Here is a 27,963-nt window from a genome sequence, read left to right on the forward strand (position 1 = left end):
CGTGATGATCTAATGGAAGCATAATTAATTAACCTTCTTATGATAGGTGATCGAGTTGCATGTAGTTAGATTTAAACATCAAGGGATGAATATTGCCACCATCCAACTGCCTATTTATATACTGTACAGTATATAACATGTTATTTGCTTCTTCTTACATGTATATCAGTATATGTAAAAATAAATCAGTAAATAATATAAAAAAACAAATAATAATAATTATAAAAAAAACAAACAAATAAACTAAAAACAACAGAAAGCGGACACGACTTCCAAATCAAAGCTGCCATGCCGCGTATGCCATTGCGAATCTCCGTCGGTCTCTGTGTTCCATGTTACTCCTTGTTATAATAGCGAAACTGGAGATTCCCAGACCTCAATGCCTCATGCAAATCTGCGAGTCCGACATTCGAACACGTGAACACTAAACTCTGCAACCCACTCCCATCTTTCACGACCACATTCCGTACACTCCCCCATGTGCACACACCGTTGGATACCTCGCACACAATCAACTCCCCAGGGTCCGACGGATTGTGCAAATACGCCAAATCACCCATCGATGTCATAGTAATCGACAGCACACGAGGGCTCTGACCCTTCAGCTTTCCCACAAGCTCCGTTGGCATCTCACCCATCTCCCTCAGCTCTGACATTTCACTATTCACTTCCCACATTTTTACGCCGTTGTCATTCTCAGCGTCTATGATAAGACCCGCCACAACCATGCGTTCATTGACGAATCCTATCACGGAGGAGAAAACCTTCTTGCCGGGCCGCAGATCGTAAGGTCCGCGCCAGGTCTTGGAGCTAGGATCGAAAGAGTACGTCACACCGGAACTCTTCTCCATCACGTACATTCTGTGCTTGTCCACGGCTATCGAGAGGCACGTGGAAGCGGCGGTATCCTCAAGGATCGCGGGTATCGAGTTGCACGTGTCCCACCTTTGGGTCCTCAGGTCGTAGGTCTCCAATGGTATCGGGTCGTTCCCGAAGTCGCACATGCCGCCCGCTACCACGACGAGGTGGCCAACCACCGCGACTATTGGGTCAGACCGCCACACGATCGGAGCGTCTGCCCGGTGCCACGTCAGGTGGAGTGGATCGACGGAGAAGGCGAACCTGAAGGGCGAGAGCATGTAGAGGAGGGTCGAGTGCGACGATTGGAGGGCCGAGACGTGGTCGATCGAGGGCTGCTGGATCTCCACCCACACGTGCGAGCGTGTGTCGTACGCGTGGGCCGTCGTCTCGTACGGGTGCCGGGAGCTTTGCGTGTGGACAATGAGCCACGGTTTTATTTTGTTGAAGCCTTCAAGGGAGGATAGCACGGGTTGTTTCCAGGTATCGGACACGTGGCATGCGAGTGCGAGGTCTACGAGAGGCACCTGCGACAGAATGGCCTCTAGTATGTCTCCATATATGCATTGGATCTTCTTTTTCTTCTTCCGCCATCGTTGATTCGTTTTACGTTTCAGAGAATCACTCGTACGTTGTTCGTAGGTTGAGTTGATGGTCGGGGAAGGAAAGCTTTGTTTGGAAGTTGGTTATATAGATGGAGCCTAGAGGAGGAAATACAACGGTATATATGAATAATGATAGTTGGTTCATACAACACCCCTTCACAAGGGATAGGTCCCATAGTGTATGGGACCTACCCCTTGTGAAGGGGTGTTGTATGATTGTTGTACACTTGGTGTACAACAATCACTCCCCCGGTATATATAGGGTGATTTGAAATAGTGGTCGACTTGGGGAGTCGTCGTGGCTCTCGTCCAATTAATTTGCGTTTGCGTAAAAGTGTATGTCTTTGGAGTAATTATTGGAGAAAAATATGAGATGGTTGATGGATAAAAGAATGAGAAAAATTATGTTTCAAACTATTATTTCTTGGATGATATATATATGCTCAGTCCTGTCGATGCATGCGATTGACATAATTTAAATTATGTACGTGGCAATTAATGTCAATGCCATATATTGTCATGACTCATGAATTAATACTTATATATTTTAGATTGTGACTCAAGATTTTGGCTCTTAATTTTAACTTGGTGTTTGAATAAGTTAATAAAAAAATAAATAATAATAATCATACGACACGTAGCCTGCCCTGTTTGACGCCGCGTTCTTGAGCCCTGACCTTGTAATATTAATTAATTAAAGCCGCTTTCAAGTTTCAACAATGTTTAGGCCAGGCAACGTACACTAATATATTAACTAAACCACATGCATTTCCCACGTTTAGCCGTTTAGGCCAACAAATCACCAAAACCAATTTCCAAATTTGTGAGTTCAAAGAAAAGGAAGTTGAACGTACGGGCCCTTAAGCCCTTTCCTGGCCTTTTCTATTTATATGTAAGAGCCGTATGCTGTACGTACACAACGACGCAGGACAAAAAAAAAAAAAATAGTGGATGATGTATATAATAATATATTATACCATAGAGCATGACATTAATTAGTATATATATACCATGCACTTTTTCATGGGATCTTCTTTGAGATGAAGGCGTACAATGCATCATCAAAAAATCGAGTAGCTAGGATTTAAATATGGAACATAATTGTCATGATCAAACATTTATCGTAAATATGTAGCGACGAAAAGGAATCTGTTATGTCTTATTGGATATATCTGAGCTTAATTTATTCAGAACAAGAATTTTTTTGTAGATAAATGAGAATTTTGAGGAATATGATCCTGTACATTTTAAGTGAAATAAAGAACGATCATTTTATGGTTTAGATTAAATTTTACAATATTTAATGGTGTATATGTTGTCAAGTTATTTAAAATTTTTAAATGACATGACAACGTAAGCAACATATACACGGGATGATTGCTTGGGGAGGGGCTCGGAGAAAAAAAAAAAAGGGTTTAATTTCGAGGTAGGCAATAACGCTATCTATTTCCTTATATATGGTATTATAAATGGGATCTTAATTATTGGCCCTGGCCTCTTTAATGCAAGTTTGATGATCGAGATCGGATTTTACTGGCCGGCCTTTCAGGATAAGGAAATGAAGCAAAGGTTGGGGTTATTAATTACTAAGGGTACGTTCTAATTGAGACGTCGATCTTCTCGTTCCCATATATATATATATATATGCATGATGACGAACGTGGACGTAGTAATATATTTTATGCCTAACATTATAAACAAAAAAAAATTAATTGTTAGTCTCCAACCCTTTTGGGATGATTTTGATGCAGCTGTCAAGGAAAAAAAATTGATGTGTAATACAACATAATGCGAAAAAAAATTGTTGGACATTGAAGACTCATCATGGTGTAATTCTTATATTATGCACAATGTAAACAATGAGAATTTATGCACTTTGAAGACTCTTCATATTTATCTAAATATTCAATTCAAATAAACGTTTGATAGAAAATTATGCACGTTGGATTAATTTTATTAATGTAAAAATTAGGCTTTTAAAATATAGTAAATAAGTGAAACTTTTCAAGAATTTATGGATTTTTTTTTTTTTTTTTTTTTTTTTTTTTTTTTTTTTTTATGAATGTGAATAATGAGACTTAATTTCAATTTCTAATTAAGGGCCTTAGTTAGAAACTATTTATTAAATTTTTACCATATTAAAGTCTTAAAATTTGTTTTAGAAATAACCTTTATTGTATAATTATTAAGTGCGAAAATTAATTAAAGAGTATTTTATTAACTTTTTACCATATTAGAGGTTTAAAATGCTTTTTTGAGCCTTTATATTAAATTTTTCAATATTTATTTTGATTTTTAGATTTATTTTTTTTTTTTTGGTTAATTTAGTTTTACATAAATGCGCATGCAGACATTAATTGGCCTGCCACAGTGGACCGACAGAAGGCTTAGAGCATTCACATTGGATCATGTAAAATTTCATCTAGAATAGCTAACGAAAATCCACTTTTGCTAGTTTAGCTAATGGATTTTAAAAAGCATCATACATCCGATTATCTATTCTTAACTCTATATTCTTTTTTTACTCTTATTTTATTATTTTTATCTTTTTTCTACTTTTTGTCATTTTACTTTTTTCACTTTTTTGTATGTAGAAAACAATAAAATAATGGATAGATTAGTGAATAGTGCAACTCCACATGTAGAGTTGCACTATTCACAAATCTACCAAAATTATATTTTAGATTTAGGATAGATAATTCAATGGAGGGATGTTTTTGTGAGTTTGTTATCTATTATAGATTTAGAGGGACTTTTACATGATCCAATGTGAGTGCTCTTAGTTTGATCTTTTTGTTAATGTGATAACGAGAAATGCTAGGCACTTTCATTTTTAGCTTAAATGATTTTTTTTTTTTCACATAAAACTAAAAATTCTCATTACATTTTGAAAAAATAATTATTTAATGATGATTTTTAGTGTGGTAAAAGAGTACATATTTGAGGGTGTGTGAGTGAAAATTTGTAGCATTTCTCATGTGGTGAGAGCCGTGGACTGGTGTAACTGTCATATCAGAGTGTGATATAAATATTAATCAAGTGTCTATCAAATAATGAAGTGAATTTAAAATTACTAATAGGGTTGTGATTGATCAAATAATGGGTTAAATATATTTTAGCTTCCCAAACTACCACCCTTTCTCCGGATGGCCTTCCAAACTACCGATGCTTAGATTATGGCCGCCCAAACTATCACTTTCTGATTTTTTGGTCCCATCCGTCTATTTATGCAGTCAATTCTAACAGAAATTGGCCAAAAACCTTAAAATATTCTTCCCTTAACCGTGAGAATTTCAAAGTGTATGAGGGGTATTTTCGGATTTCTGTTTAGAATTAACGGCATAAATGAACGGATGAAGCCAAAAAATCAGAAAGTGGTAGTTTGGGAGGCCATCCGAAAAAAAAAGGTGGTAGTTTGGGGGGCTAAAATATATTTATCCCTCAAATAATAATTTTAAAAACTACTTTATTATTTAATATGCAATTAATAAACATTTATATCGCAAAATTACTCGCCAATCGTGATACAAGCATCAGTGTCACTCATATTCACCATTCATGTGGCTCAACTACGCACTATAACTGCCAAATCGTCGTACAAACACCGGAATCACACATATTCATCATTCATTTGGCTCAACCACCTACCGACGACTTTGAATGAAAGCAGTTTGAACTAGAAGGATGCACAAAATCTGGGATCCGGCTTATGTGCAGCACATTTGCTGTTAAAACAATTGATGGTTCAGATTTAAAGTATTCTCTTTAAGATAAAACGACATCGTGTAACATAGAGACGAACGTTTAAACAAAAAGACACTTCGACGCCGTAAACCGAGAAGGGAAAAACCCTTCCCTTCCGGCAAATGTTCCTGTTTTTCCAAACCCATCATAGTTCGGCAACAGCATCTTCAACTTCAGCCTTTTCTTCCTCGTCTGCTGCTGATTCGAGACACAAACTGAGAAACACACACGGTTGGATGGACTGATGGAGCCCATTTCCCGGAGAGACGAAAGACCTCTCTTTGAGGGTTGTAGATTTCCTGTGGCCTCCGGCCCTCCATCCTTTGCAAGCCGTTTGATGCACTCAGAATAAGATGTTCACATGAATTTAATTGAAAAAATATTCTATAAACTGTTGACGTTGAAAGTTCAAATCAGATAAAGTTGCAGACTTTGAAGAGATAAATTTTGAAAGGCTTTTCTTTTGTGGTTGGAAGATTTGGGCTCTCATATATATGCAAGCCATGTGGCGAGCTTAGGAAAAACAAAATAAAAAAAATAAAAAAAGAAGAAGAAGAAGAAGAAGAATTGTGCATAGATCTAATGTTCTCAGCCTTTTCTGATTCAAACGAGCAAAAAAAAAAAAGGGCTCTTTAACTTGACTCCATGAGTTTCTTCACAACGAGAAGGCATGAAATATGTGCAGATCACCTTGCCGTGTGCGTTGTTATTTGGTGCAGATCTATCCGTGTGTGTTGTCATTTTAGGTCTTGAATCAACAGGACGAGTAAGAAGAAGGTGAAGTTGAAGATTTTGTTGCCGATGAACAACTAGAGTTTTTAAGGTTGGAATTGAGGAAGAAGTTGTCAAACTGACATGGGTTTGGAAGAACAGGTACAATTGCCGAATGAGGGGTTTTTCCTTTCTCCGTTTACGGCGTCATGAAAGTGTCTTTTTGTAACTTTGTTTAAAGGGAAAAATATATTTTAGCCCCCAAACTACTACCTTTTTTTTGGATGGCCCTTCAAACTATTAATGCTTAATTTTTGGCCCCCCAAACTACCACTTTTTGATTTTTTGGCGTCATCCATTCATTTATGCCGTCAATTCTAAACAGAAATCCAAAAATACCCCTCATACACTTTGAAATTCCCACAGTTAAGGGAGGGGTATTTTCGGATTTTTAGCCAATTTCTGTTAGAATTGACGGCATAAATAGACGGATGGGGCCAAAAAATCAAAAAGTAGTAGTTTGGGGGCCATAATCTAAGCATTAGTAGTTTGGGGGCCATCCGGAAAAAGTGTGGTATTTTGGGGGGCTAAAACATATTTAACCCTTGTTTAAACGTTTGTCTTTATGTTACACGATGTCGTTTTGTCTTAAAGAGAATACTTTTAAATCTGAACCATCAATTCTTTTAACAGCAGATATACTGTAGTAAAAACTACAGCACATAAGCCGGATCCCAAAATCTGTTGCATTATCTGTTTTAGGCAAAAGCTAGCGTAGATGATGTTAGAATATTATTAAAATAATTAAATTTAGGGTTAAATACTCTGATGGTCCATGAGTTTTGAAAATCTTATTTTTTAGACACTAAGTTTTAATTTGCATCACAGATGATACCTCAATTTTTGGAAATGACAAAATTAGTATCTCGGTTAACTTCTCTGTCCAAAAACTAACGGCCCGCCACTTATCAACTTTAGAGGTTGACACGTGTCACTGTATAAAAATAATTAAAAAGTAATAAAATTAATATATATATATATATATATATATATATATATATATATATATATATATATATATATATTAAAAATTTTAAAAAAAAATTGAAAAAAAAAAAAAAAAACAAGCCAGCCCCTTGGTTTGCAGCATTCTACTAACACCTGATAGTGTTTGGTTTGGTTTAAAAAAAATCCCTTGAGATAACGTTGATTCTCTAAAAGTTACCCATTTTTGGCAGACCCTTTTAATTATGCTTAATTAATTTATTTTATCATTAGTTTATATTATTATGTATTTATTATGCCGTTATATTAAATTTTTTAATATTTATTTTGATTTTTTGATTTTTTTTTTTTGGTTAATTTAGTTTTACATAAATGCGCATGCAGACATTAATGGGCCTGCCACAGTGGACCGACAGAAGGCTTAGTTTGATCTTTTTGTTAATGTGATAACGAGAAATGCTAAGCACTTTCATTTTTAGCTTAAATGCATTTTTTTTTTATTTTTTTCACATAAAACTAAAAATTCTCATTACATTTTGAAAATATAATTATTTAATGATGATTTTTAGTGTGGTAAAAGAGTACATATTTGAGGGTGTGTGAGTGAAAATTTGTAGCATTTCTCATGTGGTGAGAGCTGTGGACCAGTGTAACTGTTAGATCAGAGTATGATATAAATATTCATCAAGTATCTATCAAATAATGAAGTGACTTTTAAAATTATTATTGAACTTGTGATTGATCAAATGATAATTTTAAAAGTCACTTCATTATTTGATAAGCACTTAATAAACATTTATATCACATGCAAAATTACTCGCCAATCGTGATACAAGCATCAGTGTCACTCATATTTGTTAAGGTTGGGTGACTTGAAAATCAAATCGGTGGACCCACCTGTTTGCTCTTTCCTTCTCAAGTGTTTGAAAATCATGTACAAGTTACTTTTTTGGATTTGGTCATTTATGTGTTGACCAATTACTTGCAGGAGAGGAAAAGATTGCACCGCCTATTGATTACTTTTCCAAATTGGGGATTCTTTTATTCCTTGGTTGATTCCTTTACAGGAAATAAGAGGAAAAGGTGCGGACCTCAACCACTACAAAAGGAGAAGTGTGCAAACAATGACCGCAGAGAACAAAAGGAGAAGAGCCACACGGTGAAGTGAGGGTTGCTGTGTTCTCAAGAGGAGTGAGCAAAAATTTGAGAGAAAATGAAAACGTGAGAGCTCCATAAAAAGAGAGGTTTTTTTTTTTTTTTTTTTTTTTTTTTTTTTTTTTTTTATTATTCTCCTTTTGGGTTGAAGTGAGACTTTGGTGTATTGGGGCTTTGGGTTTGAGTGATTTTCTCACCCTGTTATTTCCTTGTATTCACCTTTTGGTTGATTTTATCCGGAATTGCCTACGCTAATAGACGTACTTCAATTTAAATGAACCACTTAAATCTAGTATCGTGTGTGATTACTTATCTTTGTTATTCCGTATTTTTTTTTTTTTTTTTTTGCATCTCACCGATTCAGGGAAATAGGACAAAACTTCCCAACGATATTGACCATTCATGTGGCTCAACTACGCACTATAACTGCCAAATCGTCGTACAAACATCGGAATCACACATATTCATTTGGCTCAACCACCCACCGACGACTTTGAATGAAAGCAGTTTGAACTAGAAGGAGGCACAGAATCTGTTGCATTATCTGTTTTAGGCAAAAGCTAGCGTAGATGATGTTAGAATATTATTAAAATAATTAAATTTAGGGTTAAATATTTTCATGGTCACTGAGTTTTGAAAATCTTATTTTTTAGTTATTAAGTTTCAATTTGCATTACATATGATATCTCAATTTTTCAAAATGACAAAATTAGTACTTCGGTTAACTTTTTCGTCCAAAAACTAACGGAACGCCACGTGTCAACTTTAGAGATTGACATGTGTCACTATATAAAAAAATTAAAAAATAATAAAATAATAATAACATTTAAAATATATATATATATATATATATATATATATATATATATATATATATATATATATATATATATATATAAATTTAAAAATTGAAACAATAAAAAAACAAGCCACCCTCTTGGCCGGTCGTGGGGTGGTTCGGCCACCCCTTGACAAAAAAAGAAAAAATCAAGATCGGCTTTGGCCCTTGGGGGTGGTTCGGCGACCCCCAAGGGCCAAACCCTCCAAATTTTATTTTTTTCGTTTTGCTCTTGGGGTAGCCGAACCACCCCCAGACTAGCCAATCTAGGGGTGGCCGAACCACCACCATGACACTTAAGGGTGCCCCCAATGGCAAAACTGATCTTTTTTTTATTCTTTTTTTTTTTCTGTCCAGGGAGTGGCCCATGGTGGTTCGGCCACCCCAGACTGGCCAGCCACCCCCTTGGCCAAAATGGGGGTCACCAGCCACCCCCTTTTTTTTTAAAAAAAAAAAAATTATTATTTTTTATATAATGCCACGTGTCAATCTCTGATGTTGACACGTGACGGACAATTAATTTTTGGACGGAGAAGTTAATTTGGTCATTTTTCAAAATTGATATATCATCTGTTATGCAAATTGAAATTCAGGGACTAAAAAATAAAGTTTTCAAACTCAATGACTAAAAAGGTGTTAAGCCCTTAAATTTATTATTATTTTAAAAAATTTAAGTTTTGAGATAAGTAATGAGTTACTAAATTAAGTATGGTCCTTACTAATTTATGTGTTAAAATGTCTCCATAATTATCTTTTTATTTTATTTAAATATTTCACATAGAGCTTACTTGTTCAGTGAAAAATGTTACAATATCAATTAAATAGTTAAATTTATTATTTATGAGCAATTAATAATTTAATATACAGAGAAATTTTAAAGACCAAACTTCTTTGAAGTTCAGGATTTCTTTCCCGTGAACGAACGAGCCTGCAGAGACTCGCGTTCTCATTTTGATTGGCCATTTCCATTTTCCCGTGTTGCCGCGTCACAGGCGCCACTTCGACTCAATGCAAACATCAGAATCACTCATATTCATGAGGCCGGATCCGGCTACTATGCGGTAATGTTGTTACTATTTATGTAATTTTTTATTTTTTATTTTTTTTTTATATTTTTCACTATTAATCAACGTTAAAACATTCTCACTTTTTATATCACATTAATAATTTTTTATTACAATTCAAATAAAAAAATTCATTACAATACAAAACTTTTTTACTTTTTTATACAAATTCTTTTTATTTTATATCACATCATCACTTTTTTACTAATTCCAAAACTAACAACTCACTACTCTGTTATGTTCTATTCTTTGCCAAGCAAGCCCAAAACAGTTGAGATTCATTAGAGTACTAGTAGCAGATGCCCTATTATGCATCTTTATCCTTGGGTAGCTACAATGCTACCCAATCCAATATTTTAATAGAAAAAAACACATCTCTCTCTAACTCTTCTGTAGCTGTGCCCTCACTCGCCGGATCCTCTTCCCTCCTCTTCTTCACCAAATTCCCCCTTGTAGCCCACTGCAACACTGTCCGTCAACAAGATGTGCCTGTCCACTCTCACGGCCACCGCCACTTCACCGATTCATGGTTCCTCTGCTTCATTGCCTGCCGATACAGCCCTTTCCAGTAGAGCCAAGAAAAAAACAATGCGATAATCGCCAGTGAGTTGTCGTCCCTCTCCAAGTTCAATCTCTCCAGCGCGCTCTTGCCGAACTTCGGCCATTTGCACTTCCTCTCCAACCTTTCGTCGCTACCAACCAGCTCTTCAGGCCCATCCCTGTCCTCCACGACAAGCTGAGCGACGCCATCTGCTCGCTCTCAGGAACTCAACTCCGTCAAATCCTTGAGGAAGCCTCCAGAGAAGAAGAACAAGCTCTATGGTAGCAACAACACTGGCAAACTAAACGACGCCATTGAGGAAAACGGCCAGGCCGGGTTCGTTTTCGTGAAGGATTTATGGGGATCATCGAAGAAGACGACTGACGAAGAAGACTACTCGGCCATTCAAGACTCAGGAGGCCAAGAGCCTCCACGCAATGGTGACGGAAATAAATGAGAGAGAGTGAGAGTGAGATACAGCCGGATTTGCTACGCGTAACCCATGCGGCTAACTGCAAGCGACTAAAAACAAAGTTTTTTGTAGTGTATATATGCACGAATCACCAAGTCCTTCCTTTTCTGGATGACAAATTTTGAGTGCTGGCATGGGATTTTCCACTTTTTTGTGAATTTTTCTTTTTTTTAAAAAAAAAACGCAAAGATATTTTTAAAATTTTTATAGGATTTAACGGAAAATTCTAATAGATGGTTGAAATTAAAAAAAAAAATGAAAGATAAATACCATAAATTAACACTTTTTAAAGTTTGAATATCTTAATTGCAAAAGTGATAAAAAAAAAATAGAGATTATAAATTAAGTTTTCCCAATTGTTTCTCTCCATTTGAAGCCTATTCGGATCACATGCATGACCAAATCTTTTCGATCTGCCAATAATTATTGGAAAGCCCAAATGTTGTTATCGTCGAGCTAGAGTGTTTTGAAGAAGACATGTTATTTAGTACATTTGAATTTTTCTTCTATCATCCAATTTTAAAAATTAATCATTAAATCTGTAGAATCTACAGAGGACGTGAGTCCTACAAATTAAATGTATAATTTTCAAATTAAAAAAAAAATTGTCGGATTTTCTCTTTGGGCTAGACGAATTATAGTGTTGGTCCAAGCCCATTGCGGACCTCAAGATAAATTATATAGGCCACATCTAGCATTGTTCGGTCCATTAACGAAATGTTTCTTCGACTAATTCTAATGCTCCGTTTGTTTCGACGTAAAATGATTTTTGAAAAATAGTTCGGTATTTTCCGGTGTTTGGTAGAGGCGAAAATAATGGTCAATCGAAAAATGATGGTCAATCGAAAAATGATTTCCGTTTGACAAAAAATGCTTAATAAATTTCGAAAAATGATTTATGCTTTTTAAAAGCGTAAATCATTTTTCATAGATGGTAGATGCAGTCGACTCTCTTTTAAACAACGCAGTCGACCTTTACGTTCAAGCAGTTGACTATTGCCGAATTTCAACAAGTCAAATTCCGACTCCAGTCGGTGCCGAAATTCGACAAATTAAACCGGAATTATTTTACAACGAAACAAACGGAGCATATGATAAATTCACATGTGCATTTACAATTCCTGTGACCCGTCCATTTTTTTGGAAAATTTAAATCTTCAAAGTGTCGCTCAAATGGGGCAACCGTTGGATCGTTATGCAAACATCGGAATCACTCATATTCATGCGGCCCAACAACGTGACCCACTGACGACTTTTAGCATACTGCAATTTGAACCAGATGGGGCCAGAGCCTTTAATATCTGTTTGTTTTGTTTTTTCATAAATTTTTGTAAATTATAATAATGCACGTGTTTGTAAATCTTATCTATATGACCCAAACCTCTATAAAAAAAAAAAAAAGAAAAAAGAAAAAAAAAAGAAACAAAATGACAAAAAGAAAAACAGTGGAAATTAATGAAGGGTTTTGAATTTGGGTAATGATTGCTGCACCACTGGTGCCGGAATACAACCCTTCGGCTTTTGTCAAATTTATAGCTTTGCCTCGTACATCGTTTTTAGAATGATTGGTGAAGCTTTTTGCGGACCGGCAGGCAGGCAGGCACTATATATGTACGGATCATCACCAAGTCCTTCCTCTTGTGGATGACAAATTTTGAGTGCTGGCATGGGATTTTCCACTTTTTTGTGAATTTTAAAACAAAAAAACAAAAAAACACAAACATATTTTTAGAAAAGTTGGGTGAATACCCAATTATTACACACAACCTCTTATTACAAATTTTAAGTTTCTACTAACATGCATACGTAAAAATAAATAAATAAACAAATAAAAAGGTTAAAAAAAAAAAAAAAAAAACCAGCAACAAAAATAAAAAAATGCTAAAGAAAATGATAGATTTACAACACCACCATAGTAATTATACAACACCTTCTAACATGGGTGTGGCTCAGTGTGTGGAGCCCAGTATGTGGGGTCCACTCTCATGTGACTCTCATGTGAGGGAGTATTATGTAATTATTGTGGTGGTGTTGTGTAGGAATCAAATACCAAATGCTAATAACAGGAAGCGCAAACTCCAGTTCACCAATCGGCCGGTGCCACGTATCCCTTTAGGAATCTCTTAGTGCTCCATACAGTTACTCCATGTCTTTAATGGCGAATCTCCGACGCCCAGACCTGAGTGAGTCCTCCACATCTCCGAGTCCTACGTTCGAACACGAGAAGACTAAGTTCTGCATCCGAGTCGCATCGTTCACCACCACATTACGTACACTCCCCCACTTGCACACACCGTTGGATACCTCGCACCAAATCAACTCCCCAGGGTCCGACGGGTTGTGCAAATACGCGAAATCACCCATCGAAGTCATACCAATCGACGTCACACAAGGGCTCTCACCCTTCAGCTTTTTCACCAGCTCCTTCGGCATCTCACCCATCTCCTTCAACTCTGACATTTCACCATTCACTTCCCACAATTTTACGCCTTTGACATTCTCAGCGTCTCCGATTAGACCCACCAGAACCATCCGGTCGTTGACGAACCCGATCACGGAGGAGAAAACTTGCTTACCGGGCCGCAGATCGAACGGTCCGTGCCAGGTCTTGGTGCTGGGATCGAACACGTGCGTCACGCCGGAACTTTTCTCCATCACGTACATTCTGTGCTCGTCCACGGCCACCGAGAGCCACGTGGAAGCCGCCGATTCCTTGAGAATCGCTGGCATCGAGTTGCACGTGTCCCATGTGCGGGTCCTCAGGTCGTAGGTCTCCATCGCGAGCGGGTCGTCCCCGAAGTCGCACGTGCCGCCCGTGACCACTACGTGGTGGCCAACAAGCGCGACAATTGGGTCGGGCCGCCAAACGAGCATAGCGTCTTCCCGGTGCCAGGTCAGGTGGAGCGGGTCGAAGGAGAAGGCCAGCTTGAACGGCGACAGCATGTAGAGGAGGGTCGAGTGCGACGACCGGAGAGTGGAGACGTGATTGATCGACGGCTGCTGGATCTCCACCCAATCGCTCGAGCGTGGGTCATAGGCATGGATGGTTGTCGCGTACGGCGACCGAGTGCTCTGAGTGTGGACAAGGAGCCACGGCTTTGTTGGGTTCAAGTGTCGGAGAGACGATGAAACGGCGCGTTCCCATGTCTTGGACACGTGACATGAAGGCGCGAGGTCGATGAGAGACACGTGCGATAGTATGGTCTCTAAGATGTCTCCATGGATTGGAGCTGCTTCTTCTTTCACCTCTCTCTCTTTGGCCATTGAAAAGAAGCTTGTTGGTGCGAGAAGGAAAGGATGCTCAGGGTGCTCCTTATATCGAGTGTGACATGGAGCAGTGTGTGGTTGGATTTAGTTCTTCAAATTTTAAAAATATCTCAATATTATTGTTATGTTATGTCGTTATTATTATTATTATTATTATTATTATTATTATTATTATTATTATTATTAGGGAAAAGTACACATAACCCCCTCAAATTACCACCTCATTATTATTATTATTAGGGAAAAGTACACATAACCCCCTCAAATTACCACCTCATTGTCAATGTACTCCACAAACTACCAATTGTGTCAATGTCCCCCCTAAACTACCAAAAAATGTCAATGTCTCCCTAATGACAAAAATGCCCTTCATAAAATTATTAAAATAAAATAAAACTAAAACTAAAAAATATTAAAAAAAATTTAAAATAACAAAAATTTATTCCAAAAAATAATAAAAAATTTAAAACTGTTTTTTATTTTTTATTTTTTTAAAAAAATAATAATTTTCAGTTTTTTTTTTCTTTTAAAAAAATTGCTCTTTTTCGTTTTTTATTATTTTAATAAAAACTGTTTTTTTTAATTTGTTTTATTTCTTTTAAAAAAAAAATAAATAAATTTCAGTTATTTTTTGTTTTTCTTTTAAAAAAAAATTGTTCTTTTTCATTTTTTAATTTAATAAAAACTGGTTTTTCTTTTTCTTTTTTTCATTTGTTTTATTTTTTTTAAAAAAAAATAAAAATAAAAATAAATTTCAGTTATTTTTTGTTTGCTTTTTTTTTTTTTAAAAAAAAATGTTCTTTTTTCTTTTCTTTTTTTTCGTTTTTTATTTAATTTTTTTTTTTAGTTTTTTATTTAATTTTTTAGTTTTAGTTTTAATTTTTTGAATTTATGAGGACATTTTTGTCTTATTCAAAAAAAATTAAGGTCATTTTTGTCTTTTTGTTGGTCTTAGGGGGGACATTGACATTTTTTGGTAATTTAGAGGGAGACATTGACACAATTGGTAGTTTGGGGGGTACATTGACAATTGAGTAGTAGTTTAAGGAGGTTATGTGTACTTTTCCCTATTATTATTTTTTTAAAAAAAAAACAACAAAAACTTCACTTACTACAATTAATTTTTCATTATTTTTATAATTATATCCTTAAACTTTTAAAAATGCCAATTTAGTGTATCAATTATTCAATTTTTTTTTTTTCAATTTCAACAATCCGTTAAAATTTTTCGTTAAATCCTAATAGAGATGTGTCAAAATTCCTAAAATAAACATTTTTTTTTAGGAAAAAAAAAATACAAGGATTTAAGAGTTTGTTAGGATTTAACAGAAATTTGCAAAAATACTCATACTTGAATCTTTGAATCTTTTTTATAATTTTTTATTATAAAAAAAAAAAAAAAAAATACGGGACAGAATTTAATAGAAACTTCTAACAGATGATTGAAATTGAAAAATTTATACATTAAATTGATATTTTTTAAAGTTTAAAGATATGATTGTAAAAATAATGAAAAATTCGAAATGGTAAGTAAAATTTTTAATTTTTAATTTTTTTTTAATGACATAAATCCATGTAACCACAAAACTTCGTATACTTACTCGAGTCATGCAAATCTCATATCTATACAAAGTGATCTCCGCACCCGAATTGGGCAAACGTGATCTTAAAGAATTGTTTGTACAAGAGGATAATTGAGATTTGAGATGCCACCGACCCACCAATATCATTCACAAGTTGAACGTGCACGTGAAAGTGGCGTACAATATTCTTTCAAAAAAAAAAAAAAAAAAAAGTGGCGTAAAATATGAAAAGTATATTGGGAATTAAGTGGGCAACCAGAGTGGACCGGCCGGCAGCAAATCCACGGCTGGGTGCTGACTTCTTCGTATTAATATTTTTTGGTGGACAAAACTGACTGAGAATGAGAATTAATTTCAGTTTTACGTTGATTACCCACGTCAATGGGGGTACTTATCCATTTGGAGACGACCCAAAAATCTCTTTCTTTATTCCTTCATCCAGTGGTCGACCCAGGCTTGAAAAAATAGAGAGGTCAAATTGAAAAAAATAAAAATAAATTGAAGGGGTAAAACTAAAAAACAAATTTTTAAAAGAAAATTTTGGGGCTGGGGGCGGGCCCCCTTGGCCCATATGCAGGTCCACCCCTGCTTAAACCTTTTTATGGTCGGGTGGAATAGGTCTTTCTACCAATTTCTTATCAAAACGAGCAATGATACATGGGGAACAAATAACCGTTTTTCATCATCCATTTTTTTTCATTTTTTAAGTAAAAAAAAATTAAAATTTATCCTTTGATGTTACATCAAAAGACAAATTTTTAAATTTTTTAATTAAAAAATAACAAAAAAGAGTGATGGAGAATGATTGTTTGTGCCCCACTTATCATTTTCCTTCAAGCATCTTTTTCTCTTTTTCTTTTATACATATATAAAAAGGGTTAAATATATTTTAGCCCCCCAAACTACCACCCTTTATCCCGATGGTCCATCAAACTACCAATGCTTAGATTCTGACCCCCTAAACTACCACTTTTTGATTTTTTTGCCTCATCCGTCTATTTATGCTGTCAATTCTAACAGAAATTTGTCAAAAATCCGAAAATACCCCTCCCTTAACCATGGAAATTTCAAAGTGTAAGAGGGGTATTTTTGAATTTTTATTTAGAATTGACGGCATAAATGGACGAATGTGGCCAATAAATCAGAAAGTTGTAATTTGGGGGCCTAGAATCTAAGCATTGGTAGTTTGGAGAGTCATTCAAAAATATAATAATAATTTAAGTGGGTAAAATGCTTTTAACCCATATAAAAATCATTCCTGAGTTGTGCACATGAGGGACTGAGGCACCCAATAACAAAATCCACAAAATTAAAAAAGTAAAAAATAAAATAAAAATGCGAGAATCGAAATTTTCAAGTGTGGCCTATAATCTCTTCCAGCATATCCAACAATAAAATATTCGACCCACGTTTTAACGTTGGCATGCACATGGTGGGCTACGCATGCCTGTCAATTTATTTATTTTTTTATTATTATTTTTATGAGAGCTCTCAATCTACGTTCTCAATGCCTGAACTGTTTGCTTAATTTATTTTTAAGATAATTATTGATCGAATTAACTAGATCAATTAGTTTTTTTCACTTATGAAATTATCAAAACAAAATTAAAAAACTCTTTGTTCCTTGCGCATGCATGTTGTAATATTTGAGTTTGTGTTAATTAATTTTTAAAGTAATCTCTAAAAAAATGAGCCTAAACTTTATTTGTTCGCAGATTAAATTAAAAAAAAAAAAAAAAAAAAAATTTAGAGTTAAGTTTTTAATTTTTTTCGAGTTTTGCTTAAGTTGATCATTTGTGTGAATATATTACGTTGGAAATGGACCTTCCTGGGTAGGTGAGTTGCCGTCATATATTTGGTGACTAATTTGGTGACTCTTAGAGCTTCGAAGGGCAAGCTTGTTGGTCTTCCGTGGAAAGAGTTGGGAGGATGAAGATTCAACACCCACCTACCCATTACCAACACCAACTCCTGGATTCTTTTCCGTGCTATAAAAGTATAAATGATACGTCGCCGCTTCAAAGTAAATCACCAACCAAACACAGCTTACCAATCAATGAACAACTCCTAAACCCCCTCCTCAACACCCATCCCCGTCGTATCCTACCAAAACGTGGACTCCTCTTTTTTTTTTTTTTTAAAATAAATAAATAAAACATTGAGTGTAGCACAGAGGATAATTATTTTCGGTTTCGTATTAAGGATTCCGGCTCATCGTAACTTAATAGTAAACCATAATTCGGCGCCACGATTAGACAAGATCGTACCCCGTCATCGTGCCATACCTAGCCTAGGCCTTAGTCCATCATACAAGAACTTATTAGTAAAATTAAAGCGTACGATCAAACTGCATCATCAAATATTGAGTTACTAGAATCGAATTAGAGCTGTCGCCGTGACGAAGATACAATGAATTAAAATCCATTGTATAAATTGTTGAATTCGAATAATTTGATTCGATGAACAATATGATATCAGATTACGAGAAGAAAGAAAAAAAAAAAAAAATGAGGAAAGCAAGATTAAATGTTTGAGCAGAAAAAGAACTAGGGTGCCAGCTAATAATGCTAATCTAACGAATGTTTTACAGCTAATCAAACCCGTGGTTTACATGTGTAACTCAATATAAACGCAGAAGATGTTTAATTTGACGAGGACATGACAATGATATATATGACAATTAGCCGTGCTTGTTTCCTATCTTAAAGTAGTTTAATGGGTTGGGGGGACCACGACTTTTGTGTTACAGATCAAGCTGAGAATGCCAGCAATTTATAATGAAACGTGTTTTTTTCATGGCATTATTTTACATTAATTTTATATTAAGATAGATCCATATATATGGATCTACATATATATAAGGCTCATATATATAAATCTTACCTCCCATGTGTTTAGATATAAGATTAATGTAATGTAACGTGATTATTTCTCATTTATAATACTGTTTGCGTAATTAATTAGACAGCTTCTCATCAAGATTAGATATTAAAGAAAAACGAAAGGATCTCCTCTTTTTTTTCTTTTTTTCTTTTTGAACGTAAAAGCCTTCTTCATTGTTGGATCAAAAGCCCGAAAAACAACCGAATGGTTACAATAACAGAATAAATACACATAAAGAAAGAAGACAATTACAGCCGCTCAAATGATTAACGTCCCCAGGAACTCATTTATATTAAAAAAAAAAAATTGTTTTTAAATGAAAAAGTTGTCTCTGATGTGATCAGAGACAACTTTTTGATTTAAAAATGAAAGGATCTCCTCCTCTTGAAAATGGGAAATGATAAACGTCCTCCAAGAACCCATTTATATTAAAAAAATTGTTTTTAAATCAATCTGAGACAACTTTTTGATTTAAAAAAATGAAAGGATCTCCTCCTCTTGAAAATGAGAAATTATTAACGTCCCCAGGAACCCATTTATATTAAAAAAAAAAAATTGTTTTTAAATCAAAAAGTTGTCTTAGATGTGATTAGAGACAATTTTTTTTATTTAAAAACAAAATTTTTAATATAAATGGCCTGCAGGGGGACGATTGAATGTCCCCGCATATCAGGCCTCCTTGAAAATGGTCACCAAACGTGTCAGATCATAATTCATAAGGATGGTCCCTTTTCACTTTCTTTCCTCATAAATATTCTCACCTAACAATGTAGATAAGATTTCATCCAATTCCATCCTATTGAGTTGGCGTTGCAGTTGATTTCAATCAGCTGGATACCACACCTTAATAAGTAGAAGTTATTAATTTGAATCTTTTTTTCCTTTTTTTGTGTAAAAATGAAAAAAAAAACAAAAATAAGGGTTGATTTAAATACTGATAGACACTGTCACATTAGCCTAATACAATAACGACGGAATAAATGTGTCATTTTGAGCATTGCTTGTGATATATTTAAAATTCTCAAAATACCCATTTTTGGGGTTAATAATAATAAAAAAAAGTTACAAAGATTTAGACATAAATGTTTTTGAAAATTTCATTAAATCTTTATCAACGCTTGGATCTTCGCATTTTTTTCTTCTTTTCTAAAAAAAATATGGAGAGTATTTTGGTAATGTAGACACCTATCCGTTAGGATTTAACGAAAAAAATTTAAAAGAGTTGTGACATTACAAAAAATTGAAAGTTCGATACATTAAATTGAGAGCTTTTGAATTTTGATGAGGTAATTGCAAAAATAATGAAAGTTCAGATGATTAAGTGAATTGAAGTTTCTTCTAAAATGATTAAAATTTTAAGAATTACACACGAAGTTATCTTAATTTTTTTTTTTAAGAGATCACAATTCGAAAAGAAATGATATTTTTAAATAGCATTTACTAGAATATTAATCAATGATAATATTAGCGAAGCTCTTTGGGGAAAAAATTAAGTAGAATTAGACAATATCATTTCCAAGATAAATAATGTTATATATTAAATTCTCATTGCACCTCTATTTTATTGGTGCATTAGGCTGATGAGGCACCAATAAAATAGAGGTGGAATTAGGGTTTAATATATAACAGTTATCTTCCCAAGATATATATAACTCAAGAGAAACAAAAATGTATCAATGTGAGCTCTTTATTATGGTAAAACAGCACCATCAGTTTGATGATAATAAGAGTAATAATAAAAAGCACCATCAACATTACATCTAATTCTCGGACACCATTATTTTTGGCCCATTAACATATAAAATTACATTTTTCTGGTACAAGGAAAATGGAAGTAAGATTTAATAAACACTTGAAACTTAGCACAAAAATGAAAATAAAATACAACAGAGAGAAATCTTCAAGATTTTATTATGCAGCTGCAGTGATGCACTGAATTGCCTGTTTGCATATTCCGGTCATTGTTGCTTCAGGCCCGTAAACCTACGAGAGAAAATAGAATCAAGAGACGTTTAAGAGGCATTTTAAATCCTAATATCCACAATAAGGTTAGCCCCCCCAACCCAAAGATTAGGGCCTAAACATTGGGCTTGGCTCCTATCAAAATTATAGAAGTCACTCTTGTGTCCCTTCAAGAATGATGTGACTTTTAAAATTACTACTTGATTAAAATTCAATAGTAATTAATCACACGTTTAATGATGGTTTTAAAAGTTACATCATTTTTTGAGGGATACAAGAATGACTTATAGTATTACTCAAAATTAGATGCGTTGACCCCGACAAGAAATCTTAGTTCCATCCCAGCATATCAGCACAAAAGCTATGGAGGGTTCAGTTATAATATTACCTCGATTGGGATGCCAATTTCGTCTCCAAGTGCCCGCATTTTTGCGAGGCCACTTTGGTAGTTAGGACCTCCTCTCCTCACATATACGTGCATCCTGGCTGCTTTAAGTTTTGATTCCTGATTTATTAACATTCCATAATCAATTACTCTTATTACAAGTAAAGGAACAGAGTGAAATCAAGCGAAGTTTCATTAGATTAAGCTCACCTTCTCCTTCATGGCACGAATTATACCATTAAATGTAGCAGCAACATCAGTAAAGTTGGCTATTCCTCCTCCAACTACAAGGGCTCTCTTCCGGCCATCAGGATTAGCAGTTGCACACTGTAGAAGAACAATGAGAGTATTTGAAGAGCCAACAGGTAAGAGATTATGAAATTCTGAAGGCGCACACATAAATTGGAATGTGATCCTCATGCTAATTTTAAGAAAATTTATGGGACAAAATAAGCTGATCAAGCACAAAAATAGTGTTTATGTGGTCCTGACGAGGACGTCAAGGGTTTAAGGGGAGGAGTTTGTAACACCCTGGTCCCATATTGGGAAGAGATAAATAACTCACATAGAGTAAGTGGTTTATAAGAGATAGATGAGTACTTAAGTCCTACATTGTTTAATTATTAGGTGAAATTGGGCTTTATAAGTGATTATAGGGAAAGCTTCAAATTGACTAGTCTTTTTGGGGTGATAACGCAGATGTGGCTAGCGCTTTTCCTTTGGTCATTACAGACAGAAAACTAAAAAGAGTGTCGATGGTATGTCCTTACATCAATTACAACTCTGGCATACTGTAACACTTCCTCTTCTTTGGGAGCTCCACTATATTCTGCATAGTTTCCAAGGTCAGAAGCATAGCCAAGATCTCCAACCTGATTAAGCAATATGAATCAGCACACAAGAAATTTATGCTAAGGTGAAACAAAAAGTTAAAAATAATAGGAATTTCACTCCTGTTAAATATATTTCTAGGTCTAAACAAAGAGAAACACACCGTATCTGCATAGATGACACTTGCACCTCCTCCAGCTACCATAGTCCAAATTCGTCCCTTTGGGTTCAAAACTGTGAATTTCAAAGATGCACTTGTCTGCAAACAGAAAAAAACAAAACAAAACAAAAAATTAATTAAGAAACTTAATAAGATTCTCATAAAGGAAGGTAGAAACATGTTTCACTGAGATGGCATAGAAATCATCAATACGAATATACAATAGAGAGATATTGAAATATGAGAATTTTAATTTTAGAGTGACATATCCAGAAGCCAAAGATGATTTGCAATGCCTTATTAAGAACTTAGCGGATTAATATGTTTTTGAACACTGAAATATAATCCTAAAGATACTATTTACATAAAAAGTTGTAGCAATGGCGGATTTAAGGTGCAGTCAGTTTTTGGCTATACAAATGGATTAACATGTTTTTAAACACTGTATATAATCCTATAGATACTATTTACACCAAAAGTTGTAGCAATGGCTGATTTAAGGTGCAGTCCGTTTTTGGCAATACAAACACTTTCACAAATATACTGCCTAAGGCTAATTGTTGTAGACGTTTCTTCACAATAACTATGATAGAGAAAATGATGATCCAGAAAATGTCCATTCAAACTGAAAGGATTCAAAACAATGTTACTGCATGGATCGGAGTGTAAATTTTATTATTTTCATCCATTAAAGAATATTTAAGTATTTAAAAAGTCTTTTTAGAATTGTCAAGTTGTAAATATTTAGTTACCGAAATTTAATTATAAGTTATTAAATGGTAAAATTAATAGAAATACACAACTTAGGTTTTCTTTATTTTTTATTTTTTATAATAGAAATACAAAACTTAGTTTCGGCAAGAGATAGAGATCTCAAGATTGAAGAAGAAATAGAGAGGCAAAGGATGTTTTCTTGAGACAAATAAAATAAAAACTAAATATTGTTTGAATTTTTCTCAGGACTAGATGATTAGTGAATGGAAACAGATTTCAATAGTACCTTTTCATCTAGTCCATGAATAAAGCTCTCTGTAGGACTCATAACTCTTCCAAAAGGCATTGGAAATTCAATATTGCCCCACCTGCAAAATCAAGTCATGTAAGATGAGATTAAAGGTGGCAATCCATGCACTAAAAGTATCAATCTTCACAAATTGTTTCATTCACAATGAAACAAAGCAAGAATGGTAGAAATCAACAAGTCAAAAACGGAACATACTTCTTAAAGTTCTTGAAAGCAGCAGTGTCATCCAACTCGCCTCTCATATCTAAAGGATAAGGCTTTCCATTGACAAATGTGAACGGATTCATCTCTAAGAAAGTGAAGTCCAGGTCTGGCACATTAAAACTTAAAAAGTTAACTTTGAATTTAATTGGTTGATAAATTTGTCTTCAAAAATACAGTATGATATCGATTTGTCAAGTATTCTTAATGTACCTTGAAACAGTGTAAAAACTGTTTTGATAAATTCTTCGATCTCTACTTTGATCTGGATGATGAAAAAAAAAATTGTCAGTGATTTCAACTTTGAACTAATGCAAGTGTCCACAAACATTAAGAATGATATTCAAGAGACAATGAGGCTATAATTATGAACAAGAAGAAATTGGCCGAAGATCATCAATTAAGTATAAATTACCTCCAAAGGAAGGGTTGCAACAAGTGGAGCACATAATTCTGAGGTTATAGACACTCCTGTTGGGAGAAATATAGTCTTAACCTGGATAAAGTATTTATATTCCTTTGTAAATTATAGAGCTCTAAGGTTGAAATAATATAAGAAAGCAAAGAGAAAGTACAATTTAAAAATTACAAAGCTCTTTAATATAATGAATTCAAATTCATATTGAAGAGAACCTTGTCCCAGTTCTCCTCGATTTCAATTCCTCCACATTCCGAAAAGCTTAAGCTGTTTCCAAGTCGCTCTGAGACGATGTTAAGGTAAAACTCTTCATTGTGAGGGATGAAAGGTTCGACAATGAATGTTGTTATAGGTCCTCTGCATCCACCCATTTCTACCTATAAACCAAGCACATATAAAATTATGTCAAACACCCAAAATCCTTTAAATGAATGAATGTCGTTATAGGTCCTCTGCATAACTTCCTGAAGTATTTCTTTTTGATAAGTAATAACTTCCTGAAGTATTTCACCAACAATCTAATCTTTTTCTCAAATTTTACTCTCAGCAACTCCTATGTTTGAAGCAAGATGTTGTCTAATTAGACCGTGAATTACAAATGACTCTGTACACAAACGAGCGTGAGTAGTTAAGCTTCACATCAAATAGAAGCTCAGTGGCTGATATAACTGTTGAAAATTATTTCATGAAAATCTAAATTTATCTCTTATTTGAATATATATGAAAATTTAAGTTTATCTTAAATTTGAATATTTAAATTTCCCTCTATTTCTTTTTATTATTCTTTGTCCCACATTGAAAAGCTATGAGTATTTTTTATGCTTTATAAGCATTTATCAAGCTCTTATATTAAATAAAATTTTGAGTATGCATGTGCTAGTTGTGCTAATTGCGTCACCCAGTACGAGGCACTGGTCGTCGCACGCACGTACGCGTGTCGCTTAGTCGCTTTGACGCTTTAGACGCACTTAGCACGTTCGCATTGTCGCACACGAGATTATTAATTAATTACGTGTGTATTTTTCCTGATGTGTACAACTGCTTTTCTAACAGTAATATTTTCAAATACGTAACTGTCAGAAACTATATTTTCTAACTGCTTTTTCAACAGTCAGAAAACTGTGTTTTCAACAGTTAGAAAATGTATCAAAACTGTTGTAAACTGATTATGGGTTTTTTTGATAAAAAACTATATTTTCCAGCAGATTACAGAGTTCTTCTTCTTCTCTTCTTTTTGTTTTTTCTTTGCTGTTACAGAATTTCGATATTCAGAGTAGTGTTCAGAATTTGCAATCTGCACACTACATTCGGGCAGTATTATATCCTGAGGACAAAATTGTTGTATTCTCTTTTGCAAAACTTATTGTTTAAGTGGGAGACAATATTTGTCTAAGAGACAGATTTACATTCGCCTTACTGTCCAGTGTTCTTTCTACACAGTTTTTTAATTTTTATTTTTCTTCAATTTTCTGTAGTTCCACATCTTTAGGTTTTTTCCAACAATAACATGACTGAACCCACCATAAGCTTTTGGCTAAAGCACTGTCTCAACATGCTATATTAAAATCTCACTTAAAAGACTGATAAAATTGTACTTCAATGGTTGATATAACATGAACGAACCCAAAACTATAGGCTTCAAGATCTCGCTTGCAAATATATAGAACAACTAAATCATATGTAAGAATGATAAAGGGGAAAGTAAAACACCTCTTTGCCAAGGCGCTCCTTGACAAAAGTAGAGACTTGAGACAAATCCAGATTCAAGGCAACCAAACCGCTCTTCCCACGCTTTCCGAACAACATATCAGGTTTCACAACCAGTTTTGTCGACAAAAGCCAAGGTTCCTTCTGCGCCAGCTCATTGAAATCAGTGGATTGTGTCACCTGAGGCACAAACACCACAACAAATAAACAAACAAACGCATCATTAAATTTCAACAATGTCACCTTAAAACACACACCACGCAACACCAGCTAATCCCTACACGAAGTTTTCTCAAACATCTGGTTTGCGATTTCACATGATCCAATCCAACCACCACTTACTTGTGCGGATTTGATCGGTAGCTCTCTGCCAGATAGCCTCTTGAAGTGCTCCTTCAACAATCTCTTGGAGTCGTACTCTCTGATCTTCTTGCGTGCCATTTCTCAACCTGTTTTCGTTTAATTCCACCAAATCTCACCCGTCAATATCCAATCTCAGATCTAGATCATCACGCACACAGATCTGAAAATAAAACAATTCATTTGGAAGATAAAGCATAGTAGAGAGCCAAACACTTCAAATTACCGTTGACAGAGAAGCAGAGGAGGATCTTCTATGAAACAAGAACTGAAATCTCTGCGTCTATGGATTCCTATATTTATAGTTGCCAAGGTTTTTTTTGTTTTTTTTATTTTTATTCATCCAAAAAAAAAAAAAAAGTTTTTTTCAAGAGTTAGTTGGGTTTAGACTTGGTGTGTTTCTTTAGCGGGAAGTAATTAGATATAGCGAGTGGAGGAGTTGGGACACATGCCACACCTACCGCCTCGGACCAACGTTTCAACCACTAACCGTTTGTGTGACACATCATTTGAAAAAAAAAATAATAATAATTACACTATTAATCCATATGGTATGTCATAATTATTTTTTACTCCTTATGGTTTAAAAAGTTCATGAGAGATCCTCGTGATATACAATTATTATAAATCGATCCCTAACATCAAATTCTGTTAAAATTTTTAATAGATTCCGTCAAATACCACGTCAACAACACGTATCTATCTTAATAAAAAAATATAAATTTATTAAAAAATAAATAAAAATACCTTTTTTATTTTGAATTTTTGAAAAAGAAGTGATCATACATCAAAGGTGTCGCCGACGTGGCATTTGACGGAATCTGTTAAAAATTTTAACAGAATTTGACGCTAGGGATCGATTTGTAATTATTACATACCACGAGGACCTCCCATGAACTTTTTAAATCATAGGGAGTGAAAAATAATTATGGTATACCACATGGACCAACGGTACAATTATCCCAAAAAAAATTAAAATGTCTAGTATTTTCTTTTTGTGATTATTTGGTGGAGGTGATTCGGTGCATCGCCGGCACAAATCGAATGATGAGGCAAGCGTGCGCATCAACTTGTGTCGAGAGTACTTTTTTAATGTTCCCTATGGTCCAATAGTGGGAATCCAAGATCGCAGACAATATTCGGAATCCTTGGTTTTGACTTGGGGTTGTTTATTACATTTTTCAGGATAAGAATTCTCTGAAAAATAATAAAACTGAATAATTTATTTAAAAATAATGATTAAAATTTAAATTATTCAAAAATAAAATAAATAAATAGATCTGATCTATTAATCCTTAGCACAGAGTTGTCCCTTAAAGTCAAGCAAATAAAGAATGAAATTAATCTGCCTTGAGCTTGACGGTGTGGGGTTGGAGGCTATGTGGCGGCTATATTTGGGTTTTGTGGAAGAGAAAAAGGGAAATATAAAACCACCATAAATGCTCTGATGCACTCATTTTTATGAGTAATGTCATATTTTCACATTTTTTATTTTAAGTTGTATTTTTAAAATCTTCATTAAATTAAACTTCATCTCAAATTGACAAATTAAATAATGATTTTCAAAAAAGTTACAAAAAAAAATAAAATGAAAATTAGTGTAAAAGAGTGAGAATATGTATAACATTACTCTTTTTATAATCAAATAGATCCTCAATTTTATGGTACATAATCCATTTTATATTCTAATAGGACCTTTGGATTTGTGATGCATATTAGACCGTGTAATACTTAACCGTGTTACATTCCTTTAAATTTTAAATGACATATAAATATCTTATGCAACAATATATATAGTATCATATTTGTAAAATTTATTATGAACTATAAAATAATTAATCTCTATTTAAATGAAATGATGTATGATCACTTCTTTTTCATCAAGTAAAACCAACCTCTTGGTGATTGCCTGAATGGCAAGGTTGATTGAAATTGGCCGTCATCTCCTTCATTTTTTTTTTTTTTTTTTCTGTAGAAAAAAAAAAAGCAAGTTGAATCTAAACTAGGCAAGTTGCAAACTACTCTTTTGACATGAGCACCATTCATGAAAATGATTTTAGTAATGTGGGTACCAACTTGCCGCGTGATATTCTGATTGACATTTGAGTCATTGTCAAAGAATTTGTCAATATGCATCTATTTTAAACATGATAAAAGCCTTCAAAGTGTAACAATTGATATTGCCTTCG

At 34.3% G+C, this 27,963-nt stretch overlaps 3 protein-coding genes across 3 annotated transcripts; all 3 read right to left on the bottom strand.

The window, feature by feature from the left end:
* Positions 1-335: 335 nt before the first annotated feature.
* On the bottom strand, positions 336-5,462 carry LOC133858471 (F-box/kelch-repeat protein At1g23390-like). The gene is made up of 3 exons (XM_062293942.1): positions 5,282-5,462; positions 5,112-5,188; positions 336-1,442 (listed from the first exon to the last, which is right to left on the bottom strand). Exons 1-3 carry the CDS (start codon positions 5,460-5,462, stop codon positions 336-338), a joined length of 1,365 nt encoding a protein of 454 aa, XP_062149926.1.
* A 7,244-nt stretch (positions 5,463-12,706) lies between these two features.
* LOC133866272 (F-box/kelch-repeat protein At1g23390-like) lies at positions 12,707-14,291 on the bottom strand. The gene has a single exon (XM_062302804.1). It carries the CDS (start codon positions 14,255-14,257, stop codon positions 13,133-13,135), a length of 1,125 nt encoding a protein of 374 aa, XP_062158788.1. The 5' UTR covers positions 14,258-14,291; the 3' UTR covers positions 12,707-13,132.
* A 6,104-nt stretch (positions 14,292-20,395) lies between these two features.
* LOC133866280 (ATP-citrate synthase alpha chain protein 1) lies at positions 20,396-26,147 on the bottom strand. The gene is made up of 13 exons (XM_062302809.1): positions 26,001-26,147; positions 25,757-25,863; positions 25,418-25,594; positions 23,923-24,084; positions 23,705-23,785; positions 23,503-23,554; positions 23,284-23,398; positions 23,065-23,146; positions 22,068-22,163; positions 21,844-21,945; positions 21,284-21,400; positions 21,077-21,193; positions 20,396-20,709 (listed from the first exon to the last, which is right to left on the bottom strand). The coding sequence occupies exons 2-13, from the start codon at positions 25,853-25,855 to the stop codon at positions 20,638-20,640; spliced, it is 1,272 nt and encodes a 423-aa protein (XP_062158793.1). The 5' UTR covers positions 25,856-25,863; positions 26,001-26,147; the 3' UTR covers positions 20,396-20,637.
* Positions 26,148-27,963: the final 1,816 nt, after the last annotated feature.

This window comes from Alnus glutinosa, chromosome 1 (genome assembly GCF_958979055.1).
Source record: "Alnus glutinosa chromosome 1, dhAlnGlut1.1, whole genome shotgun sequence".
Lineage (NCBI taxonomy): Eukaryota > Viridiplantae > Streptophyta > Magnoliopsida > Fagales > Betulaceae > Alnus > Alnus glutinosa.